Source organism: Anolis carolinensis, chromosome 4 (genome assembly GCF_035594765.1).
Source record: "Anolis carolinensis isolate JA03-04 chromosome 4, rAnoCar3.1.pri, whole genome shotgun sequence".
In the NCBI taxonomy this organism is placed as follows: Eukaryota; Metazoa; Chordata; class Lepidosauria; order Squamata; family Dactyloidae; genus Anolis; species Anolis carolinensis.
In genome coordinates, this window is record NC_085844.1 from 115843962 (window position 1) to 115864322 (window position 20361).

The window sequence follows — 20361 nt, forward strand, 5'->3', positions numbered from 1 at the left end:
GCTTGATTTTCCTGTCCTCTTCTGTAAGGAAGGCAAATAAATGACAACTTGGGACCTCAGCTTCCTTGCAAGCTGTATATTCATGGAGCCCCATAGAGAAGGAAGGAAAGGATCAAATGCGAGACAAAGGGAAAAGCACATCCAACATCCACAGCTCGAATAAGTTATTTGTTTGCCATTTGGGAACCATTTTGAGAATACTATAAAATACTTCATAGATTCATTAAAAAAACAAATAACTAGTTCAAAACACTTCTTTTAAAACCAGGTTGCAAATCTCCTCTAGTCTTTGGAGTTTCACTTGAGTAAATGGATGATTAGAAAGTGATCAAAACAAGTTCTTCAGTCCAGCAGAGGTTGGTGGTTGAAGTGTTAGTGAGCTGATGAAAATTTGTCAACATTTTAAAGGTGCGCCAGAAGGAACTGGAATTATTTTAAAGATATGGTTAAGTAGCTTGGACAGTGCCTTTAAGGCCTGGACCACAACCAAAGGCACAGACATTAGAGGTTGAACCCATTTGGTTGAGTCATGTTTGGCTGGGAATTGGGCAATCTGCAGGTGCCAAGCAAGAGCAGCAGCTGTCATTACATTTCTATCCCATGATGAAGGAGGCTGTGTATCAGGTAACAGCATATTCCATAAGTAAGGACATCGACTAGACAGGTCTTCAAAAACAAAGTCTAACCCATGCTTAAAATGAAAGGCCCAGAATCCTGGATGGCCACAAAAAATGGCATCATTTCATATAAATCTTTTTGTGATGTTCTTCCCCTTGTTTAAGTCTGATGCTTTGGATACCCAAGATTTAAGCTTCTGTTCCTTGGAAGACTTTGTCATATTAATCCGTGCAAATGTACACTTTACTACATTCCCCAACTCTGTGTTCCGAAAATGACAAGACCACATTTTTATGCAATGCTTAGTTTATTGTGATACAAAAGCTACAGTTCAAGTCAAGGAAAAAGATTGAGATTTCCATCTTGCAATGCAAAGCAAAAGTCGTAGAGATTTTTCGTTGTTGATACTTGCCCTTTAAAAGAACCATTCCGTCATATAATTTAACAGTGGCTGGATCTACACTGCCATAAAATCCATGTTATCAAATCAGATACAGATACAGTAAAGTTTCACTTATCCAACACTCGCTTATCCAACATTCTGGATTATCCAACACATTTTTGTAGGCATTTTTGTAGGCAATGTTTTCAATACATCGTGATATTTTGGTGATAAATTCATAAATACAGTAATTACTACATAGCATTACTGCTATTGAACTACCTTTCTGTCAAATTTGTTGTATAACCTGATGTTTTGGTGCTTAGTTTGTAAAATCATAACCTAATTTGATGTTTTTCCTTAATGCCTCCTTATTATCCAACATATTTGCTTATCCAACATTCTGCCAGCCCGTTTATGTTGTATAAGTGAGACTCTACTGTAATTCACATTCTTTGCTTTGAACTGGATTATATGAGTCTACGTTGCCATATAATCTACTTCAAAGCAGATAATCTGGATTTTATATGGCAGTGTAGATGGAGCTAGTGAAACCCTAAGCATGTTTACACATATGCCATTGATTTCAGAGAGGCTCACTTCCATTTAGGTAGGTAGGATGATACTATTATGTTGACTTAGGCAATGGGTTACTTAGGCAGGCTAGATCATGAAGCATTAGGAAGGCTGGTGTCAAGAAGCAGATTCCAAAGACAGTGCATATGGCACAAAATCTCATTTTTTGCTGCATTTTGTTTTGACTGACCTTATCACAAGAGAAAAATGTGCTGATAAGATCTCCCTGTAAAAAAGAAGTGTCTCTTCAGCCAATACAGTGCTACTGTGCTACACAAATGCAGCTCTGTTCCTCCCCAGTTGCAGGTATTTAATTATAAGCTAACATGTGATAATCTGGGTCTCAAGACCTGAGACTATTGCCAAAGATCAGGAGGAAGGCTGTTTTTTTTAAAGAACTGAACAGTTATACACAGTAAAAGAAGAAAATAACAGACTGACAGGGCATGAAGCCTTAAAGCATTCTAGTTCCACAGTAAGAATTTGGCCTACCACCAAGTAGAAAGCTTCTTTGTCCCAAATCTCTGCAAAGACTAAGCTGTCCAGAGAATGTGGCAAAGAGGGAAAAAATCCAGAGGACTGCCGTAATCAAAAACAGGTTTTCCATATTCGTGCTCCAGTGTGTGTGTGTGTGTGTGTTTTGCATGAATCACAAGGGTCCTTTTATTCCGGTTTAGAGAATTTGCCGAAGAGAATGATACTTTGGGTGCATTTATGGTGGACAAAATAAAGGAAAGGATGGTCAACCATAAATTCCAGGGCTTTTCGATGTGAACGCCTATCCCGGCAGAGACGTGGGTCCTCTACTTCCTCACAACCCTCTTCATTGATTTCAAGAAAGGCGTCATGGACCAGCTGAGTAAGAGTCACTCCTTCTGTGGTTGTTGCTTGAGAGAAATCAGCTTTTTTAGGATCAGAAAGATCATGCAGATCCAAGTATTGATTGAGATAAAATTTCTTTTCTAAGCTGAATTTGGGGATGAAAAGATCCACCAACTCAGGTTTCAGATGACTGGCCCAGTCGAGCAGGTGTTCATGGGTCAGAGAATCTTCCAGCTAGAAGAACAAACATACAATTGTGGTAAGAACATTTTAACCCAAGTGGGCCCAAGTTTCAGACATTGCCCCAAAGCAAAACCAAGTAATCAGAAATGCTTTAGTACCAACAAGATCTTATAATTTAGATGGCCATTGTTGGGTGAAGTGATTACTATGTCCATAAAGACCTGACTCAGGCTGGATCTATACTGCCCTATATCCAAGGATCTGATCCCAGATTATCTGCTTATTCCAGTGTAGACTCATATAATCCAGTTCAAAGCAGATAATCTGGGAACAGATCCTGGGATATAGCGCACTATGGCTCCAGCCTTAGATAAATGGATATGAGAGCTGCCTTACTTGTTTGAGAGCTTCCGGCCCACTGTCTGTTGGGAGCATCACATATAAGCTCAGTTCATTGTCCTTGAAAGGAATCTCAAGCACTTGGACCTCAGTATCCCCGACATCAAATGTGGCTGTATTGTAAATACCATTCCTGTTCATCAGCTGCACAGTCTGGCAGTCATTCTGTAAACAAAATCAAAGATTTTTAAAAAATGAGAAGGGGGGACAACCAGATTGCACTTGCTTTTTGGGAGCTTTTATTAGCGTACATCCAAATTCAGAATTCCAATGGTCAAATTGAAAACCAGATGATATTTTAAATTAAATTAAAAGCCTCTGAATAATCATCAAAAAGAAGAATGGAAAGAGGTGACACAATCCATCGTTGATTTTTTAACTAGCCCCACAACTCCCATCACCCACCCACCCCAAAACTGGATATGTAAAACTAAAAGCAAGTTTTGAGAGTTTTCTATAGGGGGAAGTGATCCTTATTTGGACTCTTGTCAGTAAATTCTACAAAGACCATACCAAGCTTAAATGGGTTCAGCAATATCAGGAATTCTTAGACAAAAAGAAAGGGGTATGAAATCAAAGTTTAATTTACTGTAAGTGGCTAACTTAAGCACATTGATTCTAATGGTACTTTAGTATAATTAATATGCATATAGGATTGCCATTATAAGCCAAAAGGAGTGATTAATCATGGGGGCATTCTTAGCTGCATGATATTGAAGTTACATGCTGTTATATGGATAAAGTTGGAGGATATTGGACGAACGGATTTTAAGCATATGTTTTATGTTTTATATTTTATGCTGTATTTAATTGGTTGTAATATATTTTTATATGTTGTTGTTTTTAATGATGTATCAGCATCGAATTGTTGCCAATTGTACGCCGCCCTGAGTCCCTTCGGGTGAGAAGGGCGGGATAGAAATATTGGAAATAAATAAAATAAATAAATAATAAATAATGCTTGAAAACTTCATTGGACTAATAACACTTCTTACTAGGGCAAGTGACTTTTCACATTTTCCACAAAGCTGGTTGCAAATTTACTATTAATTTGCATTGTTTTCTTGGCCTAACAAAACAGGGAGATGGGTATCTTCTATCTTTAGAACTTACCTTAGCTGCATAATGTGAATAAAATGGAGCTTCTACTGTAAGGTCTTTATTAAACTTCACCTTCCATTGTCCCTTGAGGTAGAGAGCATTTAGTTGCAGCAGCTGGGCATGACAGTCAAAGCTGTCCTCAAGGAGAAGATCCTTGATTTTATCTGGAAAACAGGCACAACAGTTGGCAGTTTGCTACATTTTCAACCATTTGCTTCATATACAACCATTTCATAGAATCATAGAGTTGGAAGAGACCTCATGGGCCATCCAGTCCAACCCTCTGCCAAGAAGAAGGAAATTTAATTTTCTACTTTTAGTTTGTCTAATTGGTCAGGACAAAGTCCTTCACTTCTGTTCCAGCAGACTTACAACAGTAAGAGATCTTGCTTCTCTGACATTTCATTAAACATCACATAGAAGCAATGAATAGATGATGTATTCTTACCTTGTGTCTGAGCCTCAACCCAATGGTTGATGATTCCCCTCACTTCCTCTGGGGCATTCTTCAGATTAATTCCCTCTACATCTGTCCGGTAGAGGTTTAGAGCATTAGAAATGAATTTCTGCACAGAAGGAAAGAAATCAGATCTAAGAATTAGTACATTTATGAAAAAAATGTACGTTGATAGTCTAAAACACACCTCTAACTTTGAAATGATTAAGAATGCTACAAACTGCCTTGGGAGACTTAGCAAAATAGAAACGTTTTCATTTCCTAAAAAATCAAGAGAGATGTATTCCTCATATTTTTAAAGTTTAGATTACAAAATTGACAAAATTCATTTGGAAAAATAAAAAACTAGAATTAAAATGAAAAAAATTACAAGACTCAAAAGAGAGAAGTGGAATGGCATTACCAAATATGGGACTATATTACAATGCAGCAGCCTGGAAATGGATAAAAGAATGGATTTCTTTTTAAAAGATTGCTTATAAGGAAGGGTCGAATTTAAAATATGGATGGCACGCATATTATGGATGAACGAAACCCCAGGGTTTCCACAACTAAGAACACTGAGGAGAAAAAAAATTGTCTTATAAACAGTTATTAGAAAAAGGAGCATCATAGAAAACATATCAATATCTTCTGAAAACTACACAGTTAATGAACAAGTAAAAGATCTCATGGTTTAATGGGCAAAAAAATAGAAGAATGGGAAGAACTTTGGAAGAAAAGATAACAATTCACAAGAAGCTATACCATTAAAGTATACTTATACAAAAGGATTTATAGATAGTACATAACTCCAAGAAAACTTTCAAAGATATACAAAAGATCAGACTTATGCTGGAAATGTAAACAAAGACAAAAACTTTCAATCACATATGATGGACTTGCCCAAAAACTAAAGATTTTAGATAAAAATTCATAGTGATATGGAAATCATATTAAAAAACAAAATAACACTGAAACCAGAAGCCCTTTTATAAGGATTATTAGACAAAGCAAATACCAAAACACCAAGAAAGAAACTTCCTCTATATGACAACAGCAGCAAGAACTGAATATGCAAAATTATGGAAGCAATAAACTACACCAAAAGATGATTGGGTTACAAAAAGTTTTTGAAATGACCAAAATAATTTTACAACAAACCAATTCACAGAAACTGCAAGAAGAATTGAAACCTTTTATGAACTTTATAAAAAAAAATCAGAAGATGATCATAACAGGCTTTGTGAACTAAAAATACTATGAATATATTCTGTATCGTAAACTCAAAAGATTGAAGGTAACTGCTGGGTTAATATTTCTAAATCATAATAATGTATATGTATATGAAGGTATATATATGTGTGTGTGTGTGTGTGTGTGTATAATCTGTGTAGACAATAGGCTAATATAAGTATTTACATATGTATTATTAATGTATTAACAAAAAGAAACTGACTCTGGGATACGTTAAATAATGGATATGATTAAAATTAGGGGGAAAATAGAGTATGTATAAGTAAACTGAACTGATAAACAGAAGAAATACTTATTATGCAGGCTTGGAGGAAAGATATGAAAAAGATGAGATATTACAAGAAGACAGAAGATTAATGCCAATGTCAGATGGCAAGAATCTAGTTGTTCTTGGAATAGAAAATATTGTAGATGGAATTCCTTTATATGCTAGAGAATATGTATAACAATACCCTTCCCCTCCATGTCCCGGCGATGCAATTGACTCCTGTGTAGATTTAATTTACTAACAAAAACTCTGTAGCCTATATTATGCTTTTCTTTATCTCCCATCCTTTTCTCTCCCCCCTTTCCTTAATGCCACAAATCAGTGAAAATGAACTAAAAACTTGTAAAGTTAATTTCCTCCTAATCTTGTATAAGGTTTCACAATATCAATTTTTGCTGGTGCAGCACTTTGTAAAAAAGTAAATGGCTATACAAATGGAATGAAATAAAGCACTTTTTGATGGAAATGGAAAAACCTTTCATACTTTTGGTCATTATGCTGTAGTGGACCCATCATGTGGTTTGAAAATTGAGAGTTACCTGAATGAAGGCAATAGAATGGTCTCCATAGAGCTTGTTGGCAATACTCAGAGTATATTTGCCGATGGATTCATTCAGAGCTTCAAGGATTTTGCTAAATGCAGTATGGACTCCTTCATGTGTTTCATGTTCATAATCTGGAACATCCTAATAACAAAAACCAACCCAAAAAACAAAGGTTATGTCTAATCCCATTTGGCTGATAGTGCTTTGATGCTTTTTTGATGCTCCTTTCTCCCCCAAGCCACATGTCGCCAAGCTACTTTTACTTCCTACCTTCTTAGGTGATTACAATCTAAAAGATCTAAGAATTAGCAGCAATGTTAATTTAAATATGGGCTTAAAGCTAACCTAAACATTATAGTATAAACACCAAGAACTGGGAAGCCCTGGCACTCGAGCGTTGTAACTGGAGGCTAGCTGTTACTAATAGTGCTATGGTTTCTGAAGAGTCAAATATAGAATGAAAGAAAGAAACATGCCAATAGGAAAAAACATCAAGTAAATCTTTGTTGGGACTGCCTTCTATCTGGAGATCTATGTCCTCAGTGTGAAAGACCATGTGGATCCAGAATACGTCCTCTCAATTATTTACAGATCCACCGCTATGAAGACAATCATACTTGATCATACTTGACTACAAATGATCACCCATGATAATGATGTTATAAAACTTCAGGGCACTGTATAGAATGACATAGTACACATGAGCAATATTTAATACTTACGTGTTAATCCATATCTGATGTCTATATGACCCGACCAGAATGTAGCCAAAGCTTGTTTATTGTTTATTTTATGCCAACAATAACACCAAATTTCTATTTTAAAGACTAGTTTTCTAAGTTCCTTCGTTATCATTCTTATCATTTTATCATTAAACTACTTTACCCTATCTATCTATCCATCCATCCATGGTTATATCATCTTTCACTGTATTTCAGTACAAGGTCAAATATGTCAAATATTTCATCACTTACTTTATCAGGGCAAGGTTCTTCTTCAGGTTTACTATCATGAGATGGAAGTGAATGATGTCTGCTTTGCTCACGCCCAGGCAGCCTGGGCTGTTCTGATTCAGAACTGGATGCCTCGGGATGGATTGTAGGTCTTTGTTTGGGCCATGTTAGTTGAGGATGGAGTCTTGGTCTAGAGCTTTCTGATTCGGAATGTTCTGGCTCATGATGGGATCTTGGTCTGGGATGTGCTGACACAGTTGTCTGTTTTGGCCAAGATGGTTCTGGCTGGGGTTCTCGTTCAGAGGCTTCCTTTTCAGGGCGGCCTCGCTCGTCATGGGTTCTTGGCCTGGGGTGTTCTTCATCAGGCCTACATTCAGGTGCAGACTCTTCTTTTTCACGATGGTCTGGTTCAGTCTGAGATCTTGGTCTGGAGCGACCTGCCTCTGGACGAGATCTTGGTTCAGAATGTTCTTGCTCACGATGGGCTTCTCGTGTAGAGTCTTCCTTTTCAGGACGGCCCCGTTCGGCATGGGTTCTTGGCCTGGGGTGTGCTTCATCAGGCCTACATTCAGGTGCAGACTCTTCTTTTTCACGATGGTCTGGTTCAGCCTGAGGTCTTGGTCTGGAGCGTTCTGCCCCTGGACGAGATCTTGGTTCAGAATGTTCTTGCTCAGGATGGGCTTCTCGTTTAGAGTCTTCCTTTTCAGGGCGGCCTCGTTCGGCATGGGTTCTTGATCTGGGGTGTGCTTCATCAGGCCTACATTCACGTGCAGAGTCTTCTTTTTCACGATGGTCTGGTTCAGCCTGAGGTCTTGGTCTGGAGCGTTCTGCCCCTGGACGAGATCTTGGTTCAGAATGTTCTTGCTCGGGATGAGCTTCTCGTTTAGAGTCTTCCTTTTCAGGGCGGCCTCGTTCGGCATGGGTTCTTGGTCTGGGGTGTGCTTCATCAGGCCTACATTCAGGTGCCGACTCTTCTTTTTCACGATGGTCTGGTTCAGTCTGAGATCTTGGTCTGGAGCGACCTGCCTCTGGACGAGATCTTGGTTCAGAATGTTCTTGTTCAGGATGGGCTTCTCGTTTAGAGTCTTCCTTTTCAGGGCGGCCTCGTTCGGCATGGGTTCTTGATCTGGGGTGTGCTTCATCAGGCCTACATTCACGTGCAGAGTCTTCTTTTTCACGATGGTCTGGTTCAGCCTGAGGTCTTGGTCTGGAGCGTTCTGCCCCTGGACGAGATCTTGGTTCAGAATGTTCTTGCTCGGGATGAGCTTCTCGTTTAGAGTCTTCCTTTTCAGGGCGGCCTCGTTCGGCATGGGTTCTTGGTCTGGGGTGTGCTTCATCAGGCCTACATTCAGGTGCCGACTCTTCTTTTTCACGATGGTCTGGTTCAGCCTGAGGTCTTGGTCTGGAGCGACCTGCCTCTGGACGAGATCTTGGTTCAGAATGTTCTTGTTCAGGATGGGCTTCTCGTTTAGAGTCTTCCTTTTCAGGGCGGCCTCGTTCGGCATGGGTTCTTGATCTGGGGTGTGCTTCATCAGGCCTACATTCACGTGCAGAGTCTTCTTTTTCACGATGGTCTGGTTCAGCCTGAGGTCTTGGTCTGGAGCGTTCTGCCCCTGGACGAGATCTTGGTTCAGAATGTTCTTGCTCGGGATGAGCTTCTCGTTTAGAGTCTTCCTTTTCAGAGCGGCCTCGTTCGGCATGGGTTCTTGGTCTGGGGTGTGCTTCATCAGGCCTACATTCAGGTGCCGACTCTTCTTTTTCACGATGGTCTGGTTCAGTCTGAGATCTTGGTCTGGAGCGACCTGCCTCTGGACGGGATCTTGGTTCAGAATGTTCTTGTTCAGGACGGGCTTCTCGTTTAGAGTCTTCTTTTTCAGGGCGGTCTCGCTCGGCATGGGTTCTTGGTCTGGAGTGTGCTTCTTCAGGCCTACAATCAGGTGCAGACTCTTCTTTTTCACGATGGTCTGGTTCAGCCTGAGGTCTTGGTCTGGAGCGTTCTGCCCCTGGACGAGATCTTGGTTCAGAATGTTCTTGTTCAGGATGGGCTTCTCGTTTAGAGTCTTCCTTTTCAGGGCGGCCTTGCTCGGCATGGGTTCTTGGTCTGGGGTGTGCTTCATCAGGCCTACATTCAGGTGCAGACTCTTCTTTTTCACGATGGTCTGGTTCAGTCTGAGATCTTGGTCTGGAGCGACCTGCCTCTGGACGAGATCTTGGTTCAGAATGTTCTTGCTCACGATGGGCTTCTCGTGTAGAGTCTTCCTTTTCAGGACGGCCCCGTTCGGCATGGGTTCTTGGCCTGGGGTGTGCTTCATCAGGCCTACATTCAGGTGCAGACTCTTCTTTTTCACGATGGTCTGGTTCAGCCTGAGGTCTTGGTCTGGAGCGTTCTGCCTCTGGACGAGATCTTGGTTCAGAATGTTCTTGCTCAGGATGGGCTTCTCGTTTAGAATCTTCCTTTTCAGGGCGGCCCTGTTCGGCATGGGTTCTTGGTCTGGGGTGTGCTTCTTCATGCCTACATTCAGGTGCAGACTCTTCTTTTTCACGATGGTCTGGTTCAGTCTGAGGTCTTGGTCTGGAGCGTTCTGCCTCTGGACGGGATCTTTGTTCAGAATGTCCTTGCTCAGGATGGGCTTCTCGTTTAGAGTCTTCCTTTTCAGGGCGGCCTCGTTCGGCATGGGTTCTTGGTCTGGGGTGTGCTTCACCAGGCCTACATTCAGGTGCAGACTCTTCTTTTTCATGATGGTCTGGTTCAGCCTGAGGTCTTGGTCTGGAGCGTTCAGCCCCTGGATGAGATCTTGGTTCAGAATGTTCTTGCTCGGGATGAGCTTCTCGTTTAGAGTCTTCCTTTTCAGGGCGGCCTTGCTCGGCATGGGTTCTTGGTCTGGGGTGTGCTTCATCAGGCCTACATTCAGGTGCAGACTCTTCTTTTTCACGATGGTCTGGTTCAGCCTGAGGTCTTGGTCTGGAGCGTTCTGCCCCTGGACGAGATCTTGATTCAGAATGTTCTTGCTCGGGATGAGCTTCTCGTTTAGAGTCTTCCTTTTCAGGGCGGCCTCGTTCGGCATGGGTTCTTGGTCTGGGGTGTGCTTCATCAGGCCTACATTCACATGCAGAGTCTTCTTTTTCATGATGGTCTGGTTCAGCCTGAGTTCGTGGTCTGGAGCGTTCTGCCTCTGGATGAGATCTTGGTTCAGAATGTTCTTGCTCACGATGGGCTTCTCGTTTAGAGTCTTCCTTTTCAGGGCGGCCTCGCTCCGCATGGGTTCTTGGTCTGGGATGTGCTTCATCAGGCCTACATTCAGGTGCAGAATCTTCTTTTTCACGATGGTCTGGCTCAGCTTGAGGTCTTGGTCTGGAGCGTTCTGCCTCTGGACGAGATCTTGGTTCAGAATGTTCTGGCTCAGGATGTTCTGAGCCAGCATGGGTTCTTGCTCTGGAGTGTCTTTGGTCAGGCCAACGTCCTGATGCAGAGGTTTCTTTTACTGGGTGGTCTGCTTCAGCATGTTCTCTTGGTCTGGGGTGTGCTTCACCAGGCCTACATTCAGGTACAGAGTCTTCTTTTCCACGGTGGTCTGACTCAGCCTGAGATCCTGGCCTGGAGCGTACTCCTTCTGGACGAGATCTTGGTTCAGAATGTTCTGGCTCAGAATGGGCGTCTCGTTTAGAGTCTTCCTTTTCAGGGTGATCTTGCTCAGGATGGCTTCTTGGTCTGGAACGTTCTGCGTCTGGACGTGATCTTGATTTGGAGTCCACTGGTTCCGGACAAGTTGACTCACGATGGGCATCTGATTTAGAGTTTTCATGTTCAGGACGGGCTGAATCAGATCTTGGTCTGGGGCATGCTGCGTCAGGACGGGTTCCTGGGGCAGATTCTTCAGATTCAGGGTGTTCTGAGTCAGCATGGGTTCTTGTTCTGGAGTGACTTTCCTCAGTCCTACGTCCGGTTGTAGAGTCTTCTTTTACTGGGCGGTCTCCCTCAGCATGTGCTCTTGGTCTGGGGTGTGTTCCATCAGGCCTACATTCAGGTACGGAGTCCTCTTTATCATGGTGGTCTCGCTCTTCCTGAGGTCTTGATCTTGAGCGTGCTGCTTCCGGATGAGATCTTGGTTCAGAATCTTCTGACTCACGATGGGCTTCTCCTTTAGTGTCTTCCTTTTCAGGGTTGTCTCGCTCAGGATGCCTTCTTGGCCTGGAACGTTCTGCTTCTGGACGAGATCTAGATTTGGAGTCCTCTGCTTCAGGACAGGTCGACTCACGATGGGTTTCTGATTTAGAGTCTTCATGTTCAGGGCGGGATGACTCGGATCTTGGTCTGGGGCGTGCTGCGTCAGGACGGGTTCTTGGGGCAGATTCTTCAGATTCTGGTTGTTCTGAGCCAGCATGGGTTCTTGCTCTGGAGTGTCTTTCCTCAGGTCTACGTCCAGTTGTAGCATCTTCTTTTACTGGGCGGTCTGCCTCAGTATGTGCTTTTGGTCTGGGGTGCGTTCCATCCGTCCTACATTCAGGTGCAGAGTCTTCTCTTCCACGGTGGTCTGGCTCAGCCTGAGATCTTGGTCTGGAGCGTGCTGCTTCCGGACGAGATCTTGGTTCAGAATCTTCTGACTCATGAGGGGCTTCTCGTTTACAGTCTTCCTTTTCAGAGTGGTCTCGTTCAGGATGGCTTCTTGGTCTGGAATGTTCTGCTTCTGGACGAGATCTTGATTTGGAATCCTCTGCTTCAGGGCAGGTTGACTCACGATGGGTTTCTGATTTAGAGTCATGTTCAGGACGGGATGTCTCAGGTCTTGGTCTGGAGTGTGCTGCCTCAGGACAGGTTCTTGGGGCAGATTTTTCAGATTCAGGGTGTTCTGAGTCAGCATGGGTTCTTGCTCTGGAGTGTCTTTCCTCAGACCTACGTCCAGTTGCAGAGTCTTCTTTTACTGGGTGATTTGCCTCAGAATGTGGTCTTGGTCTGGGGTGTGCTTCACCAGGCCTACATTCAGGTGCAGAGTCTTCTTTTTCATGATGGTCTGGCTCAGCTTGGGATCTTGGTCTGGAGCGCCCTGCCTCCGGACGAGATCTTGAACGTTCTGGTTCAGAATTGTCTTGCTCACAATGGGCTTCTCTTTTAGAGTCCTCCTTTTCTGGATGGTCTCGTTCAGGTTGGCTTCTTGGTCTGGAACGTTCTGCTTCTGGACAAGATCTTGATTTGGAGTCCTCTGCTTCAGGACAAGTTGACTCAAGAGAAGGCTTTGATCTGGGAAATGTTGATTCAGAATGAGGGCTTGATTTGGGAAGAATATCAATTTTTTCTTGTGTCTGAAATAAGAGTTTAACATTTCTTTATTAATTAAAACTGCAGTTACCATCCGGTTTTTCAAAAAAAAAAATTGGTAAAATTTTATTTATCTTTCAAATAACACATTTATCTTTCAAAATAATTGAAACAAATATTCATTAGATAGCTGGCTTTTTTCCCAAATAAAGCACAATATAACACGACAAAGCACAACAAAACGAAACAAAACAAAAAGCAGACATAAAATTAAATGTTATTTCTACTCAGTGATTTTTAATCTGACTATTTTGTTGAAACCACATGTGCAATACTTGTTTGTGGACTTTTGTGTTAACCTTTACAGAAAACTGGTGTTCTTGCTTCTTCCTTCAGATATGTTTTTCACATATAATATTTTAAATTTAAATAAAAGTATATAATCTAATATACTAGCTGGGTGATGCAATGGGTGAAGGTTATCTGGTGAACTTAGTTCAAACTTTTCCATACCTACCTTTACTCTGGCTGATATTAGTCCAATGCTTTCAACTGCCTCCAAATATCTTCTGTTTCTGGATGTGTCACACTCTTTTACTTCATCCCAGTGCAAGACCTTGAATTAAATTGTAACATTGAGTCAAATATTCCAGGCTTAGTGTCTAAATAGATTAATATTTGTGTGGCCTGGTGGGTTTCTGTGTCCCTTGTACCACTAAATGATATCTTCAATCAAAAAGATTCAGTACATTTAGTACACCATATCCATTGCAAATTAAAAATCCAGAAGAATGATCCACGTATATTTCAAAATATTTAAACCAGAATGGCAATCAAGTTACCCTCCAGATGTTGCTGAACTGCAACACCGAGCAATTTTTGCAATTAGGCATACTGGCTCTGACTGCTGCAGCTTGTAATCTAAGATTTCCAACTTGGATTTGCCAATAAAAATATAACCAGCAACAAACTGCATTGTCATTACATTTTCCCTCAAAAAAATTAACTCTGAATTAAGAGATCAAAAGTGAACAAGAGGAGCCAAGTAGACCTGGAAAAATGGAAGAAGATGCACAATAAAAAGCAAGATTTCAGAAGGAACCACCACAGAATAGACCCCTGGCAAATATACAGAAGGAACAATGAAAATTTCAAATAAAGTTGGGAGATATCTCAGAAAAGTTTGGGAGTCTAAAGAGGATGTAAAATCAAATCTCCACTTCCTTGGTGAATACAGGACTCTTCAATAGCAGGTGGGGAAAAGGGGGGAATTCCCATAGACTAGGGCTAACAATTTTTTTGGGGATCTAGTGGAAGAGAAAAGGGGGGGGATTCTCTGGTAATATAAGATCAAGAAGAATGTTATGTAAACTTGGTGATTTAAAATTTGAGTATTGAATAATATATATTTTAAATAATGTGGCTAATGTGGCTAAATCTCTCATGAGAGATATTGGATAGCAGAAAGGTTGTGTATTGGGAAAAAGTGAGGATAATTGAAAAACATTGTAGCTTAAGTATATATAATATAAGTATATATAATGCTAACTTGCTAACAAATAGATTTAAGTAATAGTTTTCTCAGAACAGTTTGGTAATAAAAAGAAACAACCTAACAGAAACAGCCAAGAAGAATCTTCAAGCAGAAAAGGAAAGAGGATAACCAACTGGAATCAAAGATCCAGCATAAAAAGACATGATCAATAGATTTAAGGGACCATAAGATCCCTCCATTACAAACATGGGCAAACTTTGGCCCTCCAGATGTTTTGAACTTCAACTCCCATAATTCCTAACAACCGGCAGGCTGTTAGGAACTGTGGAAGTTGGAATCCCAAACTCCTGGTGGGCCAAAGTTTGCCCATGTCTACTCTATTATATAGAAAAAAGACCTTCCTAAAATTTTAGGAGTGTAAGCAATGAATGTAAGAGTAATAGAGATCAAAAACTGAATGTAATACAATATCATGTTTTAAAAGATTCCCTACCTGCTCTCCTCACCACCCTCCTTTTTAGATGATTTATCAGACATTTGTTAAAATCTGTTAAACTAACCTATTAAATGACTAACAATAACATGAATAAATTCTGCTTTCCCTAACTTCCTACTATACATGTGAAAGAATTCATTAAAAAAAGAATTTAAAAAAGATATCAAATTAACAAAATGAGCTGAATGAGCTGAATGCATGAATAAATTAAACGCATTAGGGGAAGCCTGGGTTTGTCGGAAAGTAAAAATGGAAACAGGGATAAAAGTAGCGACTAATATCAATTCTTTGTACAAAGTAATAAAATACTGTAGCAGCATGAATTGGTGGAAATTATTATTATTATTATTATTATTATTATTATTATTATTATTATTATTATTATTATTTACCCTGCCCCGTCTCCCCAAAGAGACTCAAGGCAGCTTACAACAAGCAATACAAAATTATAGGCTTACATGATAAACAACAATAACAATAACCAATTATCATTTAGTGCAATTAAAAATACCATAAGAGTTGTTTTATTGTTGTGTTTTGTACTGCCTGTTTGACCTGGGCTTGGCCCCATGTAAGCTGCCCCAAGTCCCTTTGGGGAGATGGGGCGGGGTATAAAAATAAAATTATTATTATTATTATTATTATTATTATTATTATTATTATTATTATTATTATGTTACAGTTTAAAAACAATTTATCCTATAAAAAACAATCTAGAAGCTAAAATTCACAATGACAGACTAATTTAAACTAGTACAGTAGAGTCTCACTTATCCAACATAAATGGGCTGGCAGAATGTTGGATAAGCGAATATGTTGGATAATAAGGAGACATTAAGGAAAAGCCTATTAAACATCAAATTAGGTTATGATTTTACAAATTAAGCACCAAAACATCATGTTATACAACAAATTTGACAGAAAAAGTAGTTCAATATGCAGTAATGCTATGTAGTAATTACTGTATTTACGACTTTAGCACCAAAATATTACAATGTATTGAAAACATTGACTACAAAAATGCGTTGGATAATCCAGAACGTTGGATAAGCGAGTGTTGGATGAGTGAGACTCTACTGTAGTCCTATAAAAACAATCTAAGTATATATCAATATTTAACCAGCCATTCCTGTGTCTGATGGTTTCCAATGTTGTCTAGCCATTCTCAAAGGCTTGCTTAAATAGCCAAGTTTTTAGCTCCTTCCTGAAAGTTAACAAGGTGGGTGCTTGTCTTATTTTCTTGGGTGAAGCATTCCAGAGCCGGGGGGGGGGGCACTATTGAGAAGGGCTTCTTCCTCATCACTACCAACCTTGCTTATGAAGGTGGTGGGATTGTGATGAGAGCCTCCCCTGCTGATTTTAAAGTCCGAGCAGGCTTATAGGGAGATATACGGTCATGTAAATAGATAGGACCTGAGCCGTATAGGGATTTGTAGGTAATAACCTGCACTTTGAATTGGGCCCAGAAGCAAATTGGCACAATATTCTAGGTCTATATAAGCTTGCATGTGTGTGTGGGGGGTGTCGGGCTATATAAAAACATTTCACATTCCCATAATAGAGACATAAATCTTGCTGTAATGTTAAGAGCTCCATACATCTGCATTATGGCTGTATTATAGATGTCAATACCATTTATGACTTTGTATAGAGCACTAGGTTTTTTGTCTTTTAACTTTTCTGTGACAATAAAACAATTGGGTTGCTGTGAGTTTTCCAGGCTGTATGGCCATATTCCAGAAGCATTCTCTCCTGATGTTTTGCCCACATTGATGGCAGGCATTCTCAGAGATGCCTTCGGGAATATGGCCATACAGCCTGGAAAAATTCTGGAACATGGCCATACAGCCAGGAAAACTCACAGCAACCCAGTGATACCGACCATGAAAACCTTCGACAACACAATAAAACAATTTACAAGAATTGTCAATAATAATAATAATAATAATAATAATAATAATAATAATAATAATGTTGCCATCCCAGGTGACAGTCGCATTGACGAAAAACAACAGGAAAAACTCAGCCGCTATCAGGACCTCAAGTTTGAACTTCAAAGACTCTGGCAGAAACCAGTGCAGGTGGTCCCAGTGGTGATGGGCACATTGGGTGCCGTGCCAAAAGATCTCAGCCGGCATTTGGAAACAATAGACATTGACAAAATTACAATCTGCCAACTGCAAAAGGCCACCCTGCTGGGATCTGCACGCATCATTCGAAAATACATCACACAGTCCTAGACACTTGGGAAGTGTTCGACTTGTGATTTTGTGATACGAAATCCAGCATATCTATCTTGTTTGCTGTGTCATAATAAAATAATAATAATAATAATTTTATTCTTGTACCCCACCTCTAACTCCCCACAGGGACTCAGGGCGGCTTACAAATGCAAAACAAGTATACATACATAAAACATCAAATACCGAAAACACACGAATGAAAATTAAAACATACGATTAAAATCAAACCATTAATAAGACAAAGTTATCTTAGTCCTGTTCTGAACCGAGGCAGATTCTGATGGGTCATGGTTTGATTCGGTCAAAGTGAATAAAGAGAAGAGAGAAAAGAATGATGGCAATGCAGCGAGGGGCAGTGATGGCAAACCATTGAACAATGAAGGCATTGAACATCTCTTCCACATAATGGTGCTTACCTTCTCAATCTTTGCTGCCTGTTCATGTCCAGATGCCATGGCAAGTAGCCCCAAGGCAGAGGTAGCATTTACAGGGGCAAAGAGGAGGTTATCATGTGGGTGCTCCTCTCTCAATTTGTGGTAAGTGTCAATCGCAAATTTCAAATTGGCTTCAGGCAGGCTGTTCATAATGCAATTCAAAGGCTCTAGAAGAAGAACAAAATCATAACAATTTATGAGAATATTTTTATTCCAACTCTTTGCATAAAACTCAAATCACTGAGAATGTTTTTGGGTGATAAATTCTATATAGTCATTATATCCGTCCATTCAGTCAAGCCACAGTTTGAAGCACTACCTAAAATAAGTGACATTTCATTCTAGGAACAGATGCCCATCACCAAAGACAAGGGTATAGGAAGAGTTGCAAAGAAAGCTCTTTACCTGGACTTCAGCAGCTGTAGTCAGATACTGCCAGTTGAGTGTGATGCTCTTCTTGTGTGAGGTGCTGGTATTTATACAGACTTTGGTACAGCCCCGTGGCCATTAATCAAGGCCGGATTTCTAAATCTGCAACAGTTTGATTACTGGCCATTTACATAAAGAAAACAGTGTAAAGTATAAACTGAGCCTTTGCAATAAATATAATTATCATAGATTACGATACTATGTCTATGACCTTGTATAATTATGTATTGTTAATATGCTGCAGACAGCCATATGGATTATGACATAAAGAGTGCCCTGCGTGTTGTTACCCTGTTCTAAGTGTGGTCTATAATGGGATCTGAAAAGATTGCCTTTGTAGTAATCATCCTTAAAGTGAAAACTTTTTTAGGGGTTGGGTGGGCACTACCAAAAGAATGTGAATTTTTTAAGCAAAGAACATAGCCGCAGCCCAGATGTCCCAACAGGGAGGAAATTTTAACATCACTTGCATATTCTCCAAAACGTCATGTAGGATCTTTATTCCAGGAAATGGTGCTGGCCATTAATTCAGATGCATTTAAAAGTTGGTCACGCATGCCAGTCATGGTCTATCAATCATGGGCATGAAATGGAACCTTTACATAAAAACAGTATATTTTGGAAAACAATACAACAGAGAGCAGGGAGAACCCCCTCTTCCTTCACCCATGTATTTATGGAAGGGGATTCTGTTTGGAGTCTGATAGTGGATTGAATTCAGCAGTTGGTAGCCCATTTACAAACAATTACACCAACTTTAGATCGAATTCTTACAAAACCACGCAGTGGCAGCAATTGAGCAAAGAATAATAAGGAATAGACACTGTTTACTGTTTCCAAACAATGTACACCACACTGGTTCTTTGTGTCTTATTTCATTTTCCTAAGTATTATCACCACAGCAGAACATGTCAAGTGTTTTGCAGCATTGTTCAAACATGTTTTGTTTATGTTTATGTTTAATTGAAATCACTAGGAACCTAGGCCGTTTTCTGTGGCTAAGCAAATTGTTTTCTTCAGTGTGGCTCTGTCTCATTAAGGCCTTATGAATACCTTCTGGCTATTCAATTTCGTCAAGATGGACAGTCTGAAGGTGATAGGAGTTAGTATCTGACAGCACTGAAAGGGTTACAGATGCCCACCTAAACAATAGAAGATGCTGAGAAACAATGGCAAGGGGGCATTGTTGCTGTTTTGCTCTGACTGCAATTTTTTAAGAAGCATCTGGATGAGCATAGCTAACCACATCAGGCTTCTTGGTGCCCTATATTGTTGTTGTCATTAACTGTCATCAAGTTGACTTTGACTTATGGTGACTCTATGGATGAGATACCTCCAAGTCACCCCATCCTCAACTGCTCTGCTCAGGCCTTGCAGACTCAGAGTTGTAGCTTCCTTAATTGAGTCTATCCATCTGGAATGTGGTCTTCCTCTTTTCCTGCTGCCTTCCGCCTTAGTAAGCAATGTCTTTTCTAGTGAGTCATGCCTTCTCATGATATGACCAAAGTACAACAGTCTTAGTTTAGTCTTCTTCGATTTTAGGAAGAGTTGGTGCTTGATTTGTTCGAGGACCCACTTATTTGTCTTTTTAACAGTCCACCGTTTTCATCAGACTATTCTCCAGTACCATATTTCAAATGAGTTGAATCTCTTTCTGCCTAAGATCTTCACTCTCCGGTTTTCACAACTATTAATAGAAATGGGAAATACAATAGCGTGAACAATCCTAATTACAATGTTTTGAATCATAGTTTAACAATTCCTATTAGCCATATTGGGTCAAGTTTAGCATAATTGTAGCCCAAGCACTTGGAAAGCCCTTGCTAGGAGAGTTGTCTTTTGTTGTCTTATCCTGTAAGAGACTTACTACGTTAGTATCTGGAGTTATATCTACCACCATTTCTCAAAATGTCACCCACCTGGGTTACCCAAGAATTATTTGTCTTAATACAATAACTTCTAAAATACGACCAGCATCCAAGCAGGCAGCAGGTGGATACTGAAGACCTAGATCAGGGGTCCTCAAACTTTTTAAGTGGAGGGCCAATTCACAGTCCCTCAGACTGTTAGGGGGCTGGACTAGGATGAAATAGTCCAAAATTAGGATTGTTGTTGTTGTGTGCCTTCAAGTCATTTCAGACATAGGTCAACCCTAAGTCTAAAGTTTAGGACAGAGGCCAGGTCAATGACCTTGGAGGGCCACGTCCAACCCATGGGCCTTAGTTTGGGGACCCCTGCTCTAGACGATCTCATAAGACCATAGGTAAGCAAAGAGACCTCCAAAGACCATCTAGATGGTTTCATAAGACCATAGGTAAGGAAAGGGCCCCCCAAAGGTCATCTAGACAATCTCATAAAACCATAGGTAAACAAAGAGACCTCCAAAGCCCATCTAGACAATCTCATAAAACCATAGGTAAGGAAAGGGACCCTCAAAGGCCATCTAGACAATCTCATCAGGCCTGTAGCG

At 40.5% G+C, this 20361-nt stretch overlaps 1 protein-coding gene across 1 annotated transcript; it reads right to left on the bottom strand.

The window, feature by feature from the left end:
* Positions 1 to 906: 906 nt before the first annotated feature.
* LOC100556598 (filaggrin-2) lies at positions 907 to 17914 on the bottom strand. Its single transcript, XM_062977661.1, has 9 exons — positions 17868 to 17914; positions 17445 to 17629; positions 13312 to 13410; positions 7562 to 12838; positions 6582 to 6728; positions 4530 to 4647; positions 4094 to 4245; positions 2978 to 3145; positions 907 to 2632 (listed from the first exon to the last, which is right to left on the bottom strand). The coding sequence occupies exons 2-9, from the start codon at positions 17610 to 17612 to the stop codon at positions 2240 to 2242; spliced, it is 6522 nt and encodes a 2173-aa protein (XP_062833731.1). The 5' UTR covers positions 17613 to 17629; positions 17868 to 17914; the 3' UTR covers positions 907 to 2239.
* Between the last annotated feature and the right edge of the window lie 2447 nt (positions 17915 to 20361).